The following is a 20,156-nucleotide window of genomic DNA, read 5'->3' as shown; positions in this document are numbered from 1 at the left end:
ACTTAGCATGAGAACATGCCACTACAGCAACTACATGCCAACAGTGATAATTCTTGCACCTCTCCTACCTAGCTAAGACAGTCTTCATATAATAAGGGTAAGGTTATGTAGCTTGCCATTTCACCACACATTTGGGCTTGTCTAAGATTGATGTCTTCCTCTATATGCCTCCTGGATGGAAGTTTTGTGCTGTTATCAACAAAAGTGTTTTGCCAACTACAATAAATATTCAGTCACTCTACAGCACTCTGCAAGTTGAACAGAACAGAAGCTGAAATGCACAATAAATCGATTGACACCACAAAGGTGACCTAAATCTAGAATGTCATGCTTCCCCCATTCCTGACTTTGCTGCACTTCTCACGTACCTCTGCTACGCCTAAATCGGATATTTTTAGTGTCCCATTGGTTGTTAGCAGGAGGTTCCCCGGTTTTATATCCTTGTGGACAATCCCTTGGCTGTGCAAGTATTCTAAGCCGTCTATAAGCTGACAAAAGTACCTGCAGAAAGAGTTAGAGGAAAAAAAGTCAAGCACTTCCATAGACTAAGACTATATGAACTACTGATAATAAATAAAGAGTGCTGTTATTGGAAACAAGCCGGAAATGTATTTACATTTGATGAGGAACTTGAGATTGAACTGTGGTATGTAAGAAACAGCACTTAATCTTCTGACAAAGCCAGAAGTTACCTGCCAGAGCTCTGCAGCAGTGTGCTAACCACTTCAGACTCTGGGCTGCTCCACACCAAAGCCCTCTTCACAAGTCTGTGTATTTTGTAAGTGCTGAGCACCACACTGGCACAGGCCTAGTAGTTAATTCTGACACCTGCTTTAGTCTAGGCTAAGTTAAGCTAGCAAAAGATGCTCTTTCAGTGGCATAGGTTGCTCTAACGGGGTGTGGGGGGGGAAGTTTCCTTTAGCCAGTAGAAAGGAGTGTTTTGCTGTACTTACTGTCAGAGACTATGGGCAGGCCATTACTATAATGTAACAAGCATTGTGCATTGACAGCCTGGCAACAATTGTGCGTACAAGTTTTTTATCTCATAGTATCAAGAAATAATACTTGACTTAATGTGCCCGTATTTCACTTACACTATCTGTAATCTCAGAGACCTTTTTTAAACAAAATGAAAATATGACCGTAAAATTACATAGTTACCACAGATTTGCTGGTCTGCACTGATTTGATACACATGACAATCTTACATCTATTTCCAGAATTCTAAGGTTCCTTTACTTGCAGAGTGAAAGGGGCTTCAGCTTATCCTGTCTACTAACTAAACAAGCCAACAGATCATGCTGGATATTGCCAATCCTTAATCCATCCAAAGACCTTTAATCTCTTTTCTGACACTGAACTGTATGGCTTGCCTCCATTTAGGCAGGGCAAGTCCTTACAGATTCCGCCACTGCATCCATCTTTGCTGAACAGCAGAGCTGTAGGAAAGGGGCCAGGAAGGGTTGTCATGTATCTTGTGAAGCAAAACAAAAGTAATAGAAAATTCAATAGAAAGATGGTTTTTCTTCAAGAATCTAAGGGCTGTCCCTGCCACTACTTCATTAGTTTTTCATTTTTTCCATGGATGTAAAAGATGCAGTTATTACACAAAGCCAGCTTTACTTTACAGTGCAGCCAGCAGTCTAAGCAACAGAGTAAAATGTGGTCTTGAATTCAAGACAGTACAGTGGTGAGAGGCTAACGCAGCCTAAGGAACAAAACTGTACTTACCCGTGAGCCTGAAAAACTGGAAACCTCTTTTCTGGGACACTGTCCAGCATTTCCTGCATCCCACACACACAGTACTCCATCACCATATACGTGAAGGCAGAGTTAAGGAAGCTTCAAGGTTAAACACTTCTCAGACAAATGCTGTATGAGGACTGCAGCCCCATTCCAGTGCAACTGGAGAGCTGCTGCACAGGCAGTCCTGTCACCTGGCGTACACACACTGGAGAGGTAGAGCCCCAGCTGTGCTGCACCTCCTCAGGTAGCTACCTTCCTCCAGCTGTCTAACAGGAGGAGGCAATGAACCCACGAGAAAATTCTTCTGCTTAATGACCAGCTACAACTCCGTGACCTGACCTGAAACAGGATGCAGACTCCACAGAAATTAAGTTGGAGATCTCACAAGCCTGACAGAAATCGGATAATATTCTGAAGTGGCTACAAAAAGTTAGGTAACCCTGGCAGAAGAGCTGCAGACTGTAGCATATTCTCCCAATATCCTGGCTGTTCTGCACTTGACATAACAGTGAGCTCCCATCACCTTCCCCAAATTTTGTTATTCATTTCCTGTTTCAAACTGATACAGCTGTATGCACTATTTAACAGCTGCTGCTTACCCCCATCCCCATGGTAGTATTTCAGTAGCAGGAGAAAGGATCCCTGGAGAGCTGGGAAGCTTTTTTGAAACTGCATGGATAAAAAAAAAAAAGTTACAACAGAATGCCAAGAACTGGTGGCACTTTTTAGCATTTGCTCCCTTGCAGTACATTCTAGTTTTCAGCTCCTTAAGCTTTAAAGTTGGGGGCCAAAAAATGGAAACTACACAACTACCTAAAGCAATAATTGCCTCTGTTTTCTTCCTCTCCCCCGGCTTTTAAATGCAGAGTGTGTGCTGAGAGGGGCTTGCAAGAACAGACCCTGAGACATCTGGTGGCTTTGCCAAGGGAGTGCACCTTCAAGATAAAGAGCAGAGACAAGTAGCCCGTGTTCTCCACTCACTCTAATTATTCCTGGCAGATGCCTTCTTAACCTAAACCTAAAATAAGTTGCTTATGTCCCAGGATGCCATCTTAACTCTTGAGGCAGGAGAGGCTAAAGAGATGACCTGCACTTTTAAGTGGGATCTGTGCTAAAGATTGTGTTGCCCTTTTGCAGCACACTCTATCCAGAAGCTCAAAACACCTTGCAAACTCACTGAATTTGTGCTACACTCCCCATATGAGCTGCTCTTCAGAGGGATGCTAAAGTACTGTAAGATTTTATGATGGGCACAATGCCACCCAGTAAATCAGTAAAAGCAAGAATAGCAGAAAGAACTCCCAAAATTCTTTTCTACCATTTGTTACTCTGGAAGAAATCTGTGAACTACTTATATCACAGTGACGTGGAAGACATCAACTGTCCCACCTTCAAGAGAGTAATACTAACAGTAGATTATATAGACTAGCTCCCAGGAAGCAAACCCCAGCTCTCGTTCTCGTCTACAAAGGACAACCTGATTTTGGTTTCACTAGCTGCCAGGCTGTTTTTCACCCCTTCTTTTGTAACCGATCCATCTCTGGTTGATCAACCAGATTAGAGTACAAACTTTCAGGCTGGAGCAGATCTATTACAGGTGCCCCAAGAAGACTGAGGCTCTCAATTCTGCTAATCAATAGGGTTCTGCTCCCACGCACAACTGCACATACTGGTAACAGAAGCTGTCAGAGAGGGTGCCAGCTGGGATGCTGCTTATTGAACGGGGTTTATTTTCTGCCTGGATTAGTTCTCCATTCATCACCAGCTCTGCATTCCCAGCCACAGCAGGTCATCAAAGCAGCCCATTAAATACTAAATGTACTTGATATTTTTAATCCAGTCATCACAGCTTTCTCTTTAGCAAATAAAATCATTGAAGGCTTTGACTAGACAGTCAAGTTGTTAAAACACTATCTTCCCAAGTATAAACATGGCTGAAGCCTGCAGTTCACTTCTATCAGGCAACAGAAAACTCAGGTGAGAACAGAATCCTTCTTCTACAGGCCCAATTTCAAATGCTACAATGGTCATTCTGGAAATAAGAACTTTATTAGTAAGGGGGAAGTTGACAACACTCCCCTATACCTCACTCAACTTTCATCTTGCATTGCTTCCTGCAAGGCACTAATACAGGCATGTGCATGACTATACAGTGAAATGAGCAAGGGAACTGACCTACAGAGAAGCCAGCCTAAAAAAGAAAGTTACTTTCGAGCTGGATCTGTTCCCAAACCTCTTTACCATGCGGCTGCACAAGCATTTGTACTGCCACATCCTCGGCCATGCTGCACAGGCACCAGCAGTGTCAATGAAAAGCTGGAGAAAGGTTAAGCAAGAACATGATCATGGATTAATTTGCGCTCCCAGCCCCACTGAAAACAACAAATTTCTCTAGTTATTGCCACTCACATGCACAGAATAAGCACTTACAGAAACAAACTTTCTAAGAGTGTAGAAGCAGATAAAGACAAAAATAGTGAAGTCAACCTATACTTGCAAGGGAAAAGTACTGAAAAACAATTTGTTCTTTTTCAAACACTACTGTTCAGAAAGTAAAGCAAGGAACATCCTTCCTGGCTTAGAGGTCACATTTCTGAATGACCATTTTGGGTTGTCATCACCTGTTACCGACACATGAGGTCTCTCTCGGGCTCTTTTTCCCCATGCTTCTCCTTTAGCAGCCCAGATTCTTTATTAATTAAAAGATATCTTTCTATAGACAGTAACTGAATTGCAGTCCCTTCGGTCTGCTAAAGCTACGAAACACAAGCAAAAATTGTCATGCTTTTTTTATCCTAATGATTTGGTGGCAGAGTATTTGATCTAATTAAAGCACACAATTAAATTACCCATTTTCTGAAGTACTGTAATTGGAAGATAGTATTTAGAAAACACTGTCAAAAATAAAAGCAACCACTTATAACATGTACTACAACAGATGAGCTCAATAGACTTAAACCAGTTTGTAAGTTTAAGTGTGGCAGACTCATTAGAAAACCAGCTACTCACTTGCAAGTTAAAGGCATATAATTACATTGGTCAGTGTCTATGCACACTTGGGGGACACAGTGCACTGGAATAACATATTAAAGTCTGAAAGATGCACCGAGATCACAAGCCACAGCTTTGATTCAAGAACTGAGCAGTTTAGTCTCAAAAATCTGGGCTGTAGATCTCACAGGAGCAATATGCTTTCAATCTCTCATGCCTGTTACAAGCTTTAGGTCACTTAAAGCGGTATCACAAGGGACTTTCACACAAACAACAAAACAGAGGAGGCTTGAGTAGGCTCGGGAGTTCATCTTATCTTGTTAAGGATAACCAGCAGCAAAGCATGCCAACTGCCCACAGAAAAGGCAACACTGCAGCAGTCCAGACCCTCCAAAGGGAAGGAGAGAGTTGCAGGCATCCGGATGCCAGCAAACAAGTAGATTTCCTTCTTCTTTTGAGTGAAAGAAAAAAAAAAAAAAATACCTAAACCCCTGCCAAGGACTTAAAGGAAGAAGCATTAAAAAAATTGATTTCACATAGCATAGACAATAAAAGGTCCATCTTCAGGGAAAAAAAGCACTAACATGTACCACAGCTAGGACAGGAGGTTAGAAATGACAGATCCACAGCTGTTTTTTTCATCTCCAAATTGCTGAAGGTCACAAAATAACACACAGTATTATTTGAGGGTCAGTTCTCCCCTACCCCAGCCCTGCATCAGTAACCTGGGGACAATATTTCATCTGCTAACTGGGAAGCTGAGAAACTTAAGAAAATGTACTTGTGTGGAAAGTATTCCAGACACACAGTATGTTTAATACCAGGGAAAGCAATTTTAAGCTTAAGAAACACTCAAAAGGGCCTTAACAAAAGTAGAAGTATAATGATTCAGCACTATAGCAGAGAACAATGGGAATTCAAACCTTATTAACAACTGTGTGAAAAAAGGATATATTTTTTGCTTCTCTTCATTGTATAAGACATCTACCAACTGGATAACATTTTTGTGCCGTAATCGTCGCAGGAGCTGAATTTCCCTGCAGGAAGAGAAAAGGAAAAAAGTTATGTTTAAAAAGCCTATTTCCTTACTATGGAATGAAATTAACGTTTTCTAAATCACATAGATTTTAAAGACACTTCAAACTGTATTAGTCCCAGCCGCTTCACCTAAGACTACCTATGCATGCTGTTTGACAGAAGGTCTTGTGTGTTCTTGAATTCATTACTCCAAGGTTAGACCATGAAAATACTTACTGGTCACTGACTAGGACTATAAACAAGCACCCTTTCAGTTAACATTACACAGCCAGTCAGTTTTCTCTGGGCAGGAATTTTAGTACATCGGTAAACAACAGCAGGAGAACCATGCTCAAGGAGCAACCTACCTTTGTGCTGGACATGAAATTGGTTGTAAGAATGCCCTGTGCCAATGCTTTGATGCCATTCAACGCAGGCTGTGTTACTTCCGCTAATAGAAAGTTTTATTCTGCACGCCAATGTAAGCATTATTCTGGTTTTCCCCACAAAAATCTGTGCAGTGCTCCCCTTTAGCTGTTTGACTGGTCAACAGTAGGACGTTGACAGCCGAACAGCTCCATTCAAAGTGAGCAGGAAAAAGACAGTGGCAAGCTTGATCAGAAGTGCATCATGCTGAGCCAGCCCACAGAAAGCACCTGGTGAGATCCTGCTGGACCCTCAGACACCAGGCTGTGTGGAAAGAGCAACCTGAGGACACACTCTGCAAACCCCCCGCCTCCACAAGGAGCACTGGCACTGGGCTTGCAAGGGCCTGGTGCAGCAAGCCAAGCCTCCTCCTCCCACCCATTTAAGACAGGTTTACCACGTCCCCTGCGGTCCCCTTCTCAGCTCACACCCTTCCCTATGGCCCTGGGCAAGTGCCTCACCATTCCCAGTTAAAGCTAGTGCTGACAAAAGGAAAGGTATAATTGGAACTGAAACGCTGCCCTGTCAACTGCTCAGGCAAGTCAAAGCCTACCCTGATTTGCTCTGCATGTCAAAGATGCAGCTTTATCAGCTTCCTTCCAATTAAAGCTTTTCAAACAATGCTGACTGTTGGAAGCTTAGCTCACTATCAGTCTCTTCAGTTAAACCCCTAAAGATGCACTACATTTGTGTTTACCATAATATCTAGGACAGTCACTTCCAAGACAAACCTTTTATGTTTGCACTTCGTGCTTCTTTATACATGTCATCTGTAGTTACAAGAGCAGAAATAAATTTGCTTGGGCTTCCAGTCTTTGTACTTCAGGGTGCGTTTTTAATCAGCATCGTGACCAGGAACAACCCCCATAGATGTCAGTGCAAGGCAGCGTCGTGCAGTTAGGTGTGCTCCTGTTGTCGCAGGCAGTGCCTGGTGCCAAATGTGGCAGAGCAGTTAACACTGCATAGCCCATTTCAGCACAAATTCTGTTATTTAGCTGGGAAGCAACTTGAATATTAGTTACTTGCCAAAAAAAGAAATAAAAAGTTTCTGTACCTAACAAGGAATTCCTTCTGATAGCTCTTGGATTATGAACAGATAGAAGTAATTTAAACATAAATATAAAAAATCAGAAACTGGCTAACCTACTAAAGACATGAACAAACGAAACCAAATTGATTTTTTATTATACCACATGAAATTCATCTGAAGAGGGGCTGTTCAGCAGAACATGATTTTCTACAGAACACATAAGCTGCAGAAAAACCAGGAGAGGTACCTCACTAGAACAAAGAGACAAGTGCATCTCCAGCAGCACTGCATCTTGCACAACACACGCGGTCCGCGGCCATAAAGGGGAAGACAGCCAGCCTGCCGAGGCTGCCAAAGGGGCAGCGAGTCTCCAGTGTTCCCGACCCGAGAAGCCCTGCACCAAAAGCTTCCCACAGCCAGGAGACGAGAGCGACGGATGTCAGAGCTGAGGGATGCAAGAACTCCAGAGAAGTTCACGGGTGGGAGATGACAACAGCCTCCCAGCAGTCCCACCAGCCCCTGTGGAGCTGGCCTTGGCTGGGTCCCAGCAACTCCAAACTCTACCTCAGCACCCCTCCAGCTCACCTCCTCACTCCCGACGTGAGCTGTCTGGAGACCTCCCACCCCAACACAGCCCTGCTCCCTGCCACACAAACCACACTGAGAGCTGCTGCGAAGTCATGCACAGTTTAACAGCTACAGGCTGCCCACCCCTGAGCACCATCAAAACCAACATACAACAAGCTGTTCAGCATCGGGGTTGCAGGCCAAAGACCCCTGACCCGGCCAGTCCATTAGTCCATTTGGGCGATCAGTTTAAGTGTCTTTACAGTAGAGCTAGTACAGAAATCATCCTGAAGACACATCAAATTCCTCATGTGCAGCAGCCAACTATTGAGGCAGTTTCATAGTGCCCTTTAATAAAGCTATAACTTCCAGGAGAATTCAGAAACGAAGCAACCAATATAAGAATTGCAACATTAGTCTCAAGAATGAGTCAGAAACAGGAATTCCAGCTAATAACTCCATTTCTTCCAAACTTTAGTCCTAACTTAACTTGACTGAACAGTTCAGAGATCTGAACTGAATCCTCTGTTTGTGGGGAATAAAGAATATAAAACTGAGGAGACATCTTCCCTTGGCTATGAAAATGGACCCTTGTATGTCATCTCCTATCAGCTGTTTTGATCTTTGTCTCTTGGGATTTTGTACTGTGCCCCAAACCACATTTTAGTATCTTTTGCATTAAACTCAGCCTGCAAAATCCCACTGGATGCCAGCTATGAAGATGAGAAACAGGAGGATCAGGACAGTCAGGTCAGGGTGGTTCTGTCAGTGTCTGGAAGTGCAGATACTGCTCTTCTGCTTTGTTCTTCTGCTGCTCAATTCTGGGCTTGTGCTAAACTGTACATAAACTCTTCTTTCCAGTTTCTTTCTCTTGCTATTTAGTAAGTTGCTTTAAGAAGCAGGGTTACATTTCAACAGTTAGGACTCTTGAAAGCAGCATTACAAGGAATTCAGAGCACAGCTTCGGAAGCAAGAGCCTCTGCCCAAACACATGACACACCAAGCTCAGAAAGGCACTCACCCCTTGCCTGCACAATTAGCCAGCCTCTAATAACAAGCTGTGGCCAGTACAAAGGCTTGTTGATGCATCACATCTGATTAACAAACCAGTAACTGCTCCTTCAAAAGGCTCATAAGATGCAGGAATGCAAGCAAGTCTTTTTTAAAGATCTTTTAAGGATCCCCAAGCAGTAGTATTAATTACTTCACTACCAAAGTTTAGGCCAGACACTCTTCCTTTATCATATATGGCTTTAAAAAAACCCAACATTATGATAGCTAAACAGAAACCTAGGATAACAAGGCAAAGCTCAGAAGAGTGTTTATTTTAAATGGCAGACAGATTTGCAAAGTGATGCAGCTGCTCTAATTATAGTAATGACCAAAAGGCTGAAGTGGATTAAATTAGCATAGAAACTGCAGCCAGCATTAGTGTAGGTCTAAGAAGTTCCTGCATAATGAAGGGAGACAGGCTGAGTGCTCAGACCAAGCCGGCAAGAGAGGGAGTGAACACACATACTTTTTAAAATAAGACTACTTTGCTGTCAAGGCAAGGCAAGCTTCCAATATGAGGAACATGTTTAAAATCCTGATCCCAACAGCTCATTCCCTGTAATACGGCTTGAAAGCACAAATACTAATTCCTTCCACCTTCAATGGACTAATAAATATTTCATATTTCTGTAATGATTTTTTTTTCCAGAAGAACTTTGTGAACCAATCTAAAACACCAGCGAAGTGCACCCACCTCTGGGGCAGAGGCCAAGCAGCCCATTTCCCAGAGGAAAGATTACTTCTATTTTTAGCTACTCTTGCATTCTAGAACAACTGAGGAACAGAGACAGCCAGACCACAGTCACCTCCGATTCCATTTCAGTTTTCAAACTTCACCAAGTAAGTGAACATAGGTGCTCACCTCATCAGAAGGTGCCTACGTTTACTTTTTTCAAAATTAACAACAAAAAAACCACCCCAGCCCACTGCTTGCTTTGCAATTTGCCTACAGAACAGCATTTCAATTGACAGTACTGGGAAAGAGAGATTTGCATGCCTACAGTTTGTTGCCTTTCCTCAACCAAGGCAAGGCAGCTTCCTGCCTTTCCTATACTAGCCTAGTGAATCTGCTCAGATTTTCAGGATACCTTTTGAGCTGCTGCAACTTTGCCTCCTTTCCTTGCTACCTCTAAAATTTAACATGAAATTTAAATCACAACAGTTGCTTTTGAGATCAGACCCCTCTCCAACACAGAGGGAAAGGGAGAACGCCAGCAAGGGGGCTAGGCTGTGCTTTCTGCAACATGGTAATCACCTCCATACCCATCCTCCTTAACACTACTATTATGTGGCCAGAATAGTCTCCATTATGGAATTGTTCCTAGTTTTCCAGACTAGAAAGCCCTCAAGTGTGCGACAAGACAGACTGCCAGAGTACGGGGCTTGCTTCAAAGTACAACCATCTCGGAGGAAAAAGAGAGAAGAAAAGATCTTCTAACTGGAAAGTTTCTGTGTGGTTCTGTCAGACCCATTAAGCTCATCCTGCCAGATGAAGACTTATCCCTAGCAAGGTACCTTGCTTTGGCAAATAACAGGGTGGTGGTGGTGTTGCTCAGAACTGTATATAGCAAAGCTGCCTACTTGTACCATGTGCTACACGACTTTGGAAGATGCCAAGGACAGCCTGGAAAGACGACATTCTCTCCTGGAGCACATCTGCAATGTAAGATTTAGCATTCTTTCTACGGTTTGTTTCAAGCCTCAGTTTCATCAAAGCCATTCTTGTTTAAATAAAAATGAACAATACAGCCAAAAGATTCATTCCTTTCCTTTGGTTGACAAGGTTCCTCCACAGGTCTAAGCTTATAGGATTTTACTGGAGATGCATGATGGTGAATCTTTTCCATGTTACCTACCAGGTCAGATCATATGTCAGAAATGAGGGTTTGCAGCAGGTCTGCAGTGAGAGTCTTCAGCCTGGGAGAAGCTTACCCTCACCCACTCCTTTATTCTTCAGCACACAACCATGGCCCATCTCAAGCTCTCTACATACAGCATGTGGTACTGAGGAACCAGGCACAAGGAACTGGTACACCTCCACCGTAGCACTGGTGCCACAGTGAAGGGCTAGGAGACACACACAAAGAACAGCTCCATATGCCAGTTCTGGCACGTACCATAAATCCACTAACACCATTCTTGCCAATTGCTACAAAGGACTCGTTTGGTCTTTACGCAACTGAAAAACTACATGATGCATTTATTTAGATTGATTTTGTAATCCTGCATAGCCAAAACAAATTTTAATTACAAGTTAGTATCCCCAATATGCCACAAAGCAGATTAATTTATTTAAGGTCTAGCTTGAGAACAGCTTTTTCCTGTTTATTTCACCTAAAAATTAGCCTCCACTTGCAAGGATGCAACTTGTCATTTTCATCCACATGAGAAGCTGCACTTCTTCGCTCTCACAAGCATGAGTGATATTTCAGATAAGAGACTGAGCAGAGCACTTCACTATTTCCTTCTGCAAACTAAGCTTCACACATCTGAATGTACATCTGACACGGGGAGGGGTTGACATTATGCGTTGATGAATCCAGCGCTGATCTACGCCTTTCAAGTTTCAGTATCCAAACGGTTCTTCTCCAGCCCTTACCCCAAATTATGTTGCGAACATTATAGCATCTCCACCACACTCCCACCACCTCTCCCTCCCCTAAGGACGCAACATGTCAACATACAGAAAAATCCACTGTGGTCACCATACTTCTTCCTTTAGGTGCAACCCAGAAGCTGCTGAGAGGTTAAATGCTGCAGACACAGATCAGAGCATACCCCCTGCCACCAAACACAGCAACCTGAACCCTGACAGCTCTCACCTTGCAGAAGCTGAGAGCAACAGGCAGGCCAACACCTACTTCCAGAACTGTGTTTGTGAGCCCAAGGGGCTGCTAATGGAGGTGAAGATCACAGTGTTACTTCTCTTTACTAGTTCCAGGCCTCCATCCACATCACACTCCTAGCAGGGATGTCTGACATTACAAGCCCTATATCCACCACAGCACAGCTACCCATGCTCTTCTATGGATTACAGTTTCTAACATTTTGCCACTGAACCCAAGCAAATATCCAGCTTAGCAAAGAAAGTAAGAGCCACCCAGTTACATACAGCAGACCTTTTTAGTTAGGAGGGACAGGAAATCAGATGAGTCAGCTTTAGCCCATCTCCGTCTAAAGCACACGCCTCTGTGGCTTGCAACAAGTCCTTCCTTCAGCAGAATTGTCCATGTTTTGAGGTGCAAGACTCTTGATTTGCAGACCCAAGGAGCAAACTGCCAAAGTACAGGCCTACTACACATTTTAAACCTCCGAGGAATTCTAATGAGCATATATTCAAATCTAAGTAATCACTGAGCATGGTAAGTACAGTACAAGACACTTGGGATACGCGCAGAAAGTCCCAAACACTTAATTAAAATGTGAGGCTATTAGCACACAGTTTTATTAAACTTGTGCTGCTTGAGACAAATAGTCTTCCAAATTTTCTTTCATCTTTTTGGCAATCCTACTAAACTCATTTTTTTTTTGTATTAACTGGAAGCAGTAATTAGCCATAGTACTGTCTGGTTGACTAAGGCACCCCAACCTTTCTCTAAAGTAACTGAAGAGAAATGAAGGTTCTCTAGATGGATTTAGGGAAATGTGTCTTGCGCATTTAAACTCTCGACATCCTCACCAGGACTCACAGATCCCTAAACGGCTCGTTTTTCAGTGGCAGAACTGGAATATTTTAGGGTAGAGAATAATCATTCAATTTTATGTAAGTCTCAAACATATTTCAGTCATAATTTCTAGGTCCCCAGAACTCTGTTACTGCACCAAGAGACAGGGGTGGGGCAACCAGCCTGCACATGCAGGACAAGGCTGCAGTTTGAAACATACTAAGTAAGGAGTAACACAAAAATGGCATTAACAGTCAGAGCTCCCCGAGCTGTAACACCACTCCCACATATCCAGGGTCCCCAACACGCAGCACAGACCTGTATGATCCTCTGCAGCTCATCGTCATTGTGCTCTCCCTTGCTGTCATTAATCCCTGTATATTACTTGCTCATGTAATTACCCAAGGGCCAACAGTCTAGGAACTGTTTTCTAGGGAATTTCTTTGATGACACACTATCAATGCAAGTTTCATCTTCACCACAGCAGCAGCAATACTGAGGCATCCTATGATAATGGCAGAGGCACAAGCCCATTATAATAATTCAATTACATCTCTGGAACCAAGTCACATAGGTAGCTTTTTCCTGTATGGTAAGAAATGCTGGAGATCACTTTAGTAGGAACAGGCACTGTCTTTGCAGTTAAGAGAAAACTGTACAACAAGGTATTTTGAGACTGAAATAGTAAATGGTCACTTCCAAGAGATAAGGACTTTTAAACCAAGCCTGAACACGTGCCCTAATTGCTTAGACCCTCTGCCAGTGCACTTTTAGCACATTTGCAGCCCTATATGAAGACATTAACCCCCAGAGAGCAGACTAATAGTTAAGACATTATGCAGTGATTCTGATTATGCGGTACAGCAAAGAAAACAATTCATTAAGTATTCAGAAGACTCTCGCTCCTGACCATTTCATTTACCATGAATGCAAATACTTTGGAAGAGCCTTCTGCTTGCACATAGCACTGGGGGCACTGGCAGGGAGAGAGAGCACCAAGCAGCGGTCTAGTTCTGGTGGCAGATGAAGAGATTTTTAATCTCAAAAGGGCACTAACTGAAGTCGGGATGTTTACAAAGATTAGACAACTAATCACACTCATCTCTCACATGTACTGAGCTGCGGACATCCTTGTATAGATAAGGATGCAAGTGGGACTGGAAGCAGGACTCACTGTAACACAGGAATTACATATTTACTTATTACTGCACTTATTAATAGCTTTCAAGAAAGAAAGGACAATCTAATGATACGACTCAGTCCACAATCTGATTTTCTGCTGTTCTATTACGTGTGGGTAGTTTGCTAGGTACAAACTGCTCAGCAAAGCTGCTCAAATGCAGTTGTAGAAAGTGAAATTTTAATGGAGTCTGGCCAAGCAATGTGACATTGAAAAAAATAATGTTAGCAGTCCACCACTACCTGGAAATACAGCAACAGTTTGCTCCCCCCCATCCATACCGACCGGTCAAACCATATGGGTTTGATGATGTATCTCACGACAACAGGTTTATTCAGAGTGAAGACAGCTTTCGCTGCCTGTCACAGTAGTGCCAAAGGGTATTGATAAGGTCAGAGTGCCACAGTACTAGGGTACCACAAAAATACGACATTTTGCCTTAAAAAAATTCACCACTGAAGAAGGAGGCAAAGCAAACAAATAGGTGGACAAAGAGAAAAGGACAAGGTGACAAAAATAGGAACTTGAACTAAAGTAAACCTTCATTACAAGACAACATCTAAAATCTGCCTCAGTGTTTTGAAGCAGGTGCAGCTGAGCCAGAAAAATATCCACAGCAAAACAGAGTGGTGTTTGGCTAGTCTGCTTTAATAACTAACCTTGATGAAACCAACCAAGACATTCACAGACAGCCTCTGTGCATGAATAAAACTTCTACAGAGTTCACTTCAGGACACAGGACCTTTACCATGGTTCTGATATCAGGAAACTCTCTCAGTATCTGGCAAGTCTTTTTTCACTACAGGCGTGAAAAATTTAAACTTAAAAGTTTCACTAAGGAGGAAACAATCTCCCCCTTCTTCAGTAGAAGCTCTTGATGTAACTGAAGGAGGGGGCAAGGGTAGAAAGGGGCACTCATGCCTTTACCAGAAAAACAAGAAACATTATTACATATTAACCAACAGTTTACTCTGATTCTGAACTTGAGCCAGTAAAGAAGGGAAAGGGAGGTCCTAGCATTAGGATTTGTGACTATTCCATAGCTAAGCCTGTCACTGAAGGTTAGAAGGCAAACTTAAACAGCTCACTGACAGAAGTCCCAGTACAGGATGTGAAATATCTCACAGCTGAGCTCGGAAACTCAAACCAAACTGAGAAACAGAAACAAGACTCTGCTAGGTCAGGGCTCTACACTCAGCACACCACAGCTAAAGACGCAATACAAGAGTCTTCTAAACATCTCACAGGTTTTCCCTCCCACTACGAGATAAACCCTTGCAAATAGTTTGTTTTGGCTGCAGAAGGCTCCCCTCCACAGCAGATAAACAACTATCTCGCAGGGCTGTGACAAACTGCTTGCTGCAGAAAACACAGCTGGCTGCGAGGTCCCTGCAAGCCGAACACAGCCCCAAGAAAAGGGAAAGTTTCATACACCAGGCCCTACAGAGTCAGTGTAACACCAGGCTTCTCCCACAGTTAATTTTAATTAGTTACTTGTGCCCTGACTAATCAGTATGTAACTGGCACTTTGAAAGCTTCCAAGCACAGATCTTGAGTCACTGAAATAAAAGAGGTTGACAACCCTTGACCCCATTTTACAGCTGCAGAAATCAACTCAAAAGAGCCTTGAATTACTTCCCAAACTCATTAGTCAGAAATGAAATGGAGAAAGAACCCCAGGACTTCCTATGCCCATTGGATGCATAACCCATTGGATCACATTCCAGGCACCTACTACACAGGTGGGAACAGTAATTGCCATCCCAAAGAGCTCAAGAGCCACACATGCCTAGACGGGTACACAAAGAATGCAGAATGGAACCACACAAAGTGCATTTCTGCACTCTCAGCTACACCACCTCTCACCTTTCCTAGCTGACAGCACCACAGTTTACCTCTTCAAGGTTAAATGTTAAAGATTAATTTCTTCAAGAAATACTATTTTATTCTTTAAGAAATATTATTCAAAAAATGGCGAGTGTTACAGGCTGCCTGTTGGGACAGATGGACCTGCCTCCCTGGCCCTTGAGAACCAGTTCCTTTCCCTGTTCCTAACCTCAACTGAGCACTGGCTGCAGTTCAATGGTAAAGAGATTCCTGAATACCTACGGTTTAGGAAGCATTTCCACAGCAGAAAGCCATGTTGTGAGTTAAAATGATACAGAACTTCAGCTGGAAAATAATGACAAAGTTTAACCCCTCAGTTCCCAGTTACTGGAAATATTTACTCACTTTTTCACATTTGCCTCCCCATTGGGAATTCTGCGTAACTTCTTCTTCTTCAGTATTTTCACAGCTCTCCTACAGAGGGTTTCAGAGTCCAACATCTCCTTGACTTTGCCATAAGACCCTTCTCCAAGTAAGTCTCCCATCAGGTATTTGCCAATAAGCTTTGCCCTTTTCCGCCGGGGCTGGTAGATGACCTCCGTAGAGTCAATGCGATGGATAAAAGTGTCCATCCCCACAGACATCAGCTCGCTCTCTGCAAACATACCCAGCTGCTGCGGCTCCTGCATATCCATCCTGGATTAAGTTCCTTAACCTGTTTTCCTTAAGCGCTCAGGGTTTTAATCCTGTTTGTTAGTTTCCAACACTCCCTTTTACTCCTTCTTGAAAAAAAAAATCCAGAAGATTGTACAAACATGAATAAAAAAAAACAAAACAAAAAACAAAACAAACCTATGAGCTGCTTCCAGCTCAACTGGATGCTAAAAGATCCAGGCCTGGCTCCAGTAACACAATGTCTTTTAAAAAGAATATATATCTTTGACCAGATACACTCAGTTTGGGACTTGCTTTGCTTCTGACCTGGTCCCACTACTGGGGTTCTTTCAAGTCAACTTGGCCTTTAACTTGGCCCAGTTTGATTCTTAAGTGCTAGGTCATCCTCTGGGACTTTAGGCCGCCACATAAAAACAGACAATTACTGAGTCTCTTTCGTGACTTTCCATTCCTAGCAGATCATAGTCACCAACTCCAAAGTAGATGGCAGGGGAAGTGTTTCTGCCCTGCTGTCCTCACCGTCCAGCTATGAGCACAGATGGGGGGTTTTTCTTCAGCCGTTTGGAAGCTGGAACCAAGTTTCTTTGAAGGAGTTTTCAGAAACAATTCTAACGTCTCCGCTTTTCACGCCTACAAAAGTTTGAGGCCTTCGGTGCCTATCAAGATCTCCCAGGGGCATCCTTCAACCACTTGGATTCCGCCTGGCACATGATGTGTCACCACCACTGGTCCTGGTGTCAGCCGGTGTCAGACAACGCAAAACCTACTACAGCTTTACCGACCCACCTTAAAACGGGAACAACCAAGAGGAAGTAATTCTCTTTGCCCAGTACCCAAAACACCCCATTCCCTTTCCAGCAAGGGAAGGTCAGTGAGATGCCAGCCCCTCCCGGGCTCTCCCCCCCCCCACAGGTGTCGGGGGGGCACACACACCCCCACCCCCCGCTGCCGCCCCCGGGGGCAGCAGGGAGGGAGTGAAAAGGGGATAAAACACCTCAAGTGCAACCAAATTAGCGACGGAGCCAGGAGGAAAGGGACCCCCCCCCCCCCTCCCCGGGGGGGAGGTGACCTCCGGTTCCTCCCCCGCCTCAGCCGAGCCCCCCGCTTCCACAGCGGGGCGGGGGGAGCCCGCCCGGGACGGGGCCTTTCCCCCACGGGCCGGGGACGAGCCCCGCAGGCAGCTCCGGCCGCTCCCTCAGCCCCGGGCCTCCGCGCTCCGCTGCCGAGTCGGGAGAGGGAAGGGGGCGGGCAGCCTCCTGTGTGTGTCCTGTCCCCCCCCCCCCCACCCCGCTCCCCGCCGCCAGGCTCGGGAACCGGGCCGGGTCCCGGCGCCGCGCTCCCGCCACCCCCCCCACCCGCCTCAGGGGGAGCCCCGCCAGCCGCTGCCCCCCCCGCTCTGCCACCGCGGCCCTGCCCAGGGGCCCGCTCACAGCCGCCCCACCGGCTCCCGCCGCCGCCGCCCCTTTACCCCCGCCGCAGCGCGCACGCCGCCGCCATTTTGTTTACCTCCCGCCCCCGCCCGGCCCCGCCGCGCTCCCGCCGCTGCCCCCTCCGGGCCTCAGCACCTCCCTGGCGACCGACGTGCTCTCCCATTGGCCGCGGCGCCGGCCCCGCCCCGCCCGCTCGGCCGCCGGTTGGCTGCGGCGGCGCCACGAGGGGGCGGAGCCGGCGGCACTGCTTTCGCTTCCGGTTGGTTCGCTGCGTTACCCACCCGCCCACCTACCCTGGCGGGCGGCGGGGCGCTGTGATAGACCGCGGGAGCTGCCCGTCACCGGCAGGGGCGGGGCTGACGGCGGCGGCGGGGCGGCGGAGGGCAAAGGGCAAAGGGCGGAGGGGAAGCGGGTGCCATGGCGACGGGCCGCGGGGCCTGTCCCCGCCGCCTCTGCGATCGGGGCCTGCCCTGCCTGTAGCCGGGGCCTGCCGGGCCGCGGAGCCCTGCCCTGCCGGCAGCCAGCCCCGCTGCCGCCGTCCTCGCAGGCTGCCCGCGCTCGGGCTGCCCTGCAGCAGCTGCGAGGTTGGGGGTGAAGCCGGGGCCTCCCCGCTCTCCCCCCGCGCCGGTTCCCCGGGCCCGCCGAGCTCAGCGCAGCTCCTGGCGTGTCCCAGACGGCTCTACCCAGGGCAGCCGTGGCGGTCCAGGCCGGGCTGGGTGGTTCCTGCTGCCGGGTGTCTTCCCTGCCAGGTACGGCCCTTCTGGCGGGTCCCTCAGACCCGTGGGTGCGGAGCAGGGCCGAGAAGCTGCTGCTTCACTGCCCACCTTCGAGGAACAGCCGGTAATTTGGCACGGCCCGTTTTTAAGCAGGACACAAATGCCCTTGAGACAAACCGCGTCTTTCTCAGGAACCTCTTCTGCTGCCAGCGCTTCGTGCGAAATTTAACATGCGTTAAACCTCTGCAGCGCTAGGCGGGGAATTCTGTTGCGACAGCTCTCCTGAGGCGAGGACACCCTTTCCCTCCTCAACAGCTGCTGGCCTGTCCCACCATAGCTGCCCGCTCAGGTCCCTTTTCCCCTGTCCTCCCCCCATTAGATCACGCTTCACTGGCTTCTCCCCCACCACCACCGAAGGCTCCCGATGCGTCCAGCACACTTGGGTATTTTGGTGAGGACATTCAGTCCCAAAGCGTGTTTTCGTGCTCCAGGATAATAATAAATAATGGATGGTAAATAGAACAGGGTTTTTATCTGTAACCCTCAGAAGCGATACAGGCACCAGGGACGCTGCAAAGGCCTCTGAAGTGAAGCCAGCGCTGGGCTGGGAGGCGGCATCTGTTTTCTCTCTGCTGTGCGATGTCAACGCAGGCACTGAAGACTTCTGTTTCTGATCAAAAACGCGGCTGGGGAAGGGTTTCCATTGAGTCAAGCACGGCAAGCAGCATTTGTGCTCCTACTGATCCTGAAACCCGGAGGCAATCCTTACCACCCGTCTTCATCAGCACAACAGCCTCCTCCAGCTGCGGGCTCGGCTGTTGGGGAGAGGCCACACTGTGATCCCAAAACCCCAGCTGATACCAGGTGCATCCTGACCCTTCCCTGCCTGGCGAACAGCTGGGGACATTGCTCTGGCTGCAGGAGGTGCCTTTACTGGGGAATTTACCAACATTGCTAGTGTTTTTCACTCATTCAAGTACACTCCCGCCCCCCTCGCCCTTTTCTCATCTCACAACGATTCATTTGCCTTTCACTGCGTGTCAGCAGCAGCACCCAGGGATCACCCCACACCCCGGGAGGCACACGGTGTGTGTCAAAGATAATCCTGCCCAAACGGCTTATCTTCCCAGCAGGCAGGAACGGCAGCAGACAGGCAGGGATGCTCCTCACAGCACAGCTAGGCCTGGAAACACAGGGCTGAAACACACTGCCAGAAGCCCTCCGGTCCCGCCGAGACAGCCTCCAGCATGGCTCACCTCTGGCACGCAGTCGTCCAGCCTTTAGAAAGCTTCCCACCCAAGCACAGCCTGCGTCAGTGCTGAACTGCATCTCCTGAGGGAGATTTTTTCCTGATAGGCAACGCAAATCTCAGTGCCATAGATCCTGCATTTCCACAGGTTTCTCACCCTCTCTGCCAGCGCTCAAGGCCGTACCATGTCCAGTCCGGCGTCTCTGGCTCCGTACTCACTCACCTGCCTTGGAAAGCTGCTCCTGCGGCTCTCCCAGCCCACGTCAGCGGTCCCATGCATCCAGCAGTGCGTGTTTAAGGGCAATTAAAGGCAGGGATTCCTCAAAACGCCCTGTGAGCCAGACAGTCTGCTGAAATCTGTGTAAAACTTGTTCTTTTCCCCTTTTATTTCTACAGGAAAGTTCACACCCAGGAGAAATGGGGAGTTGGGACCTTCGATCTCCAGGCAGGGTGGCTGGTGTGTTTGCACACACACACCCCCCACCAGCCCCAGGGGCAGCTCTGCAGCAGCCCGGAGCAGCGAGGGAGCAAGCAGCTGCCTGGGCTTGTTTGTTTTTTTTAGAGGCTCTGTTATTTGTTTGACA

General features: G+C 46.6%; 1 protein-coding gene across 1 annotated transcript in view; it reads right to left on the bottom strand.

Annotated features, from left to right (window-relative positions):
- STK11 (serine/threonine kinase 11) overlaps positions 1-17,481 on the bottom strand; it is a 45,865-nt gene extending 28,384 nt beyond the window's left edge. Inside the window, exons 1-4 of the mRNA XM_052800851.1 lie at positions 15,908-17,481; positions 5,691-5,774; positions 1,732-1,821; positions 369-501 (exon numbers count right to left, since the gene is read on the bottom strand). Of these exons, the coding sequence (XP_052656811.1) occupies positions 369-501; positions 1,732-1,821; positions 5,691-5,774; positions 15,908-16,197 (597 nt within the window). The 5' untranslated portion in view covers positions 16,198-17,481. The remainder of the gene's footprint in view (positions 1-368; positions 502-1,731; positions 1,822-5,690; positions 5,775-15,907) is intronic.
- Positions 17,482-20,156: the final 2,675 nt, after the last annotated feature.

Source organism: Harpia harpyja, chromosome 11 (genome assembly GCF_026419915.1).
Source record: "Harpia harpyja isolate bHarHar1 chromosome 11, bHarHar1 primary haplotype, whole genome shotgun sequence".
NCBI lineage: Eukaryota > Metazoa > Chordata > Aves > Accipitriformes > Accipitridae > Harpia > Harpia harpyja.
The sequence above is the reverse complement of the archived record's forward strand: the minus strand, read 5'-3'. Positions and strand labels throughout refer to the sequence as shown.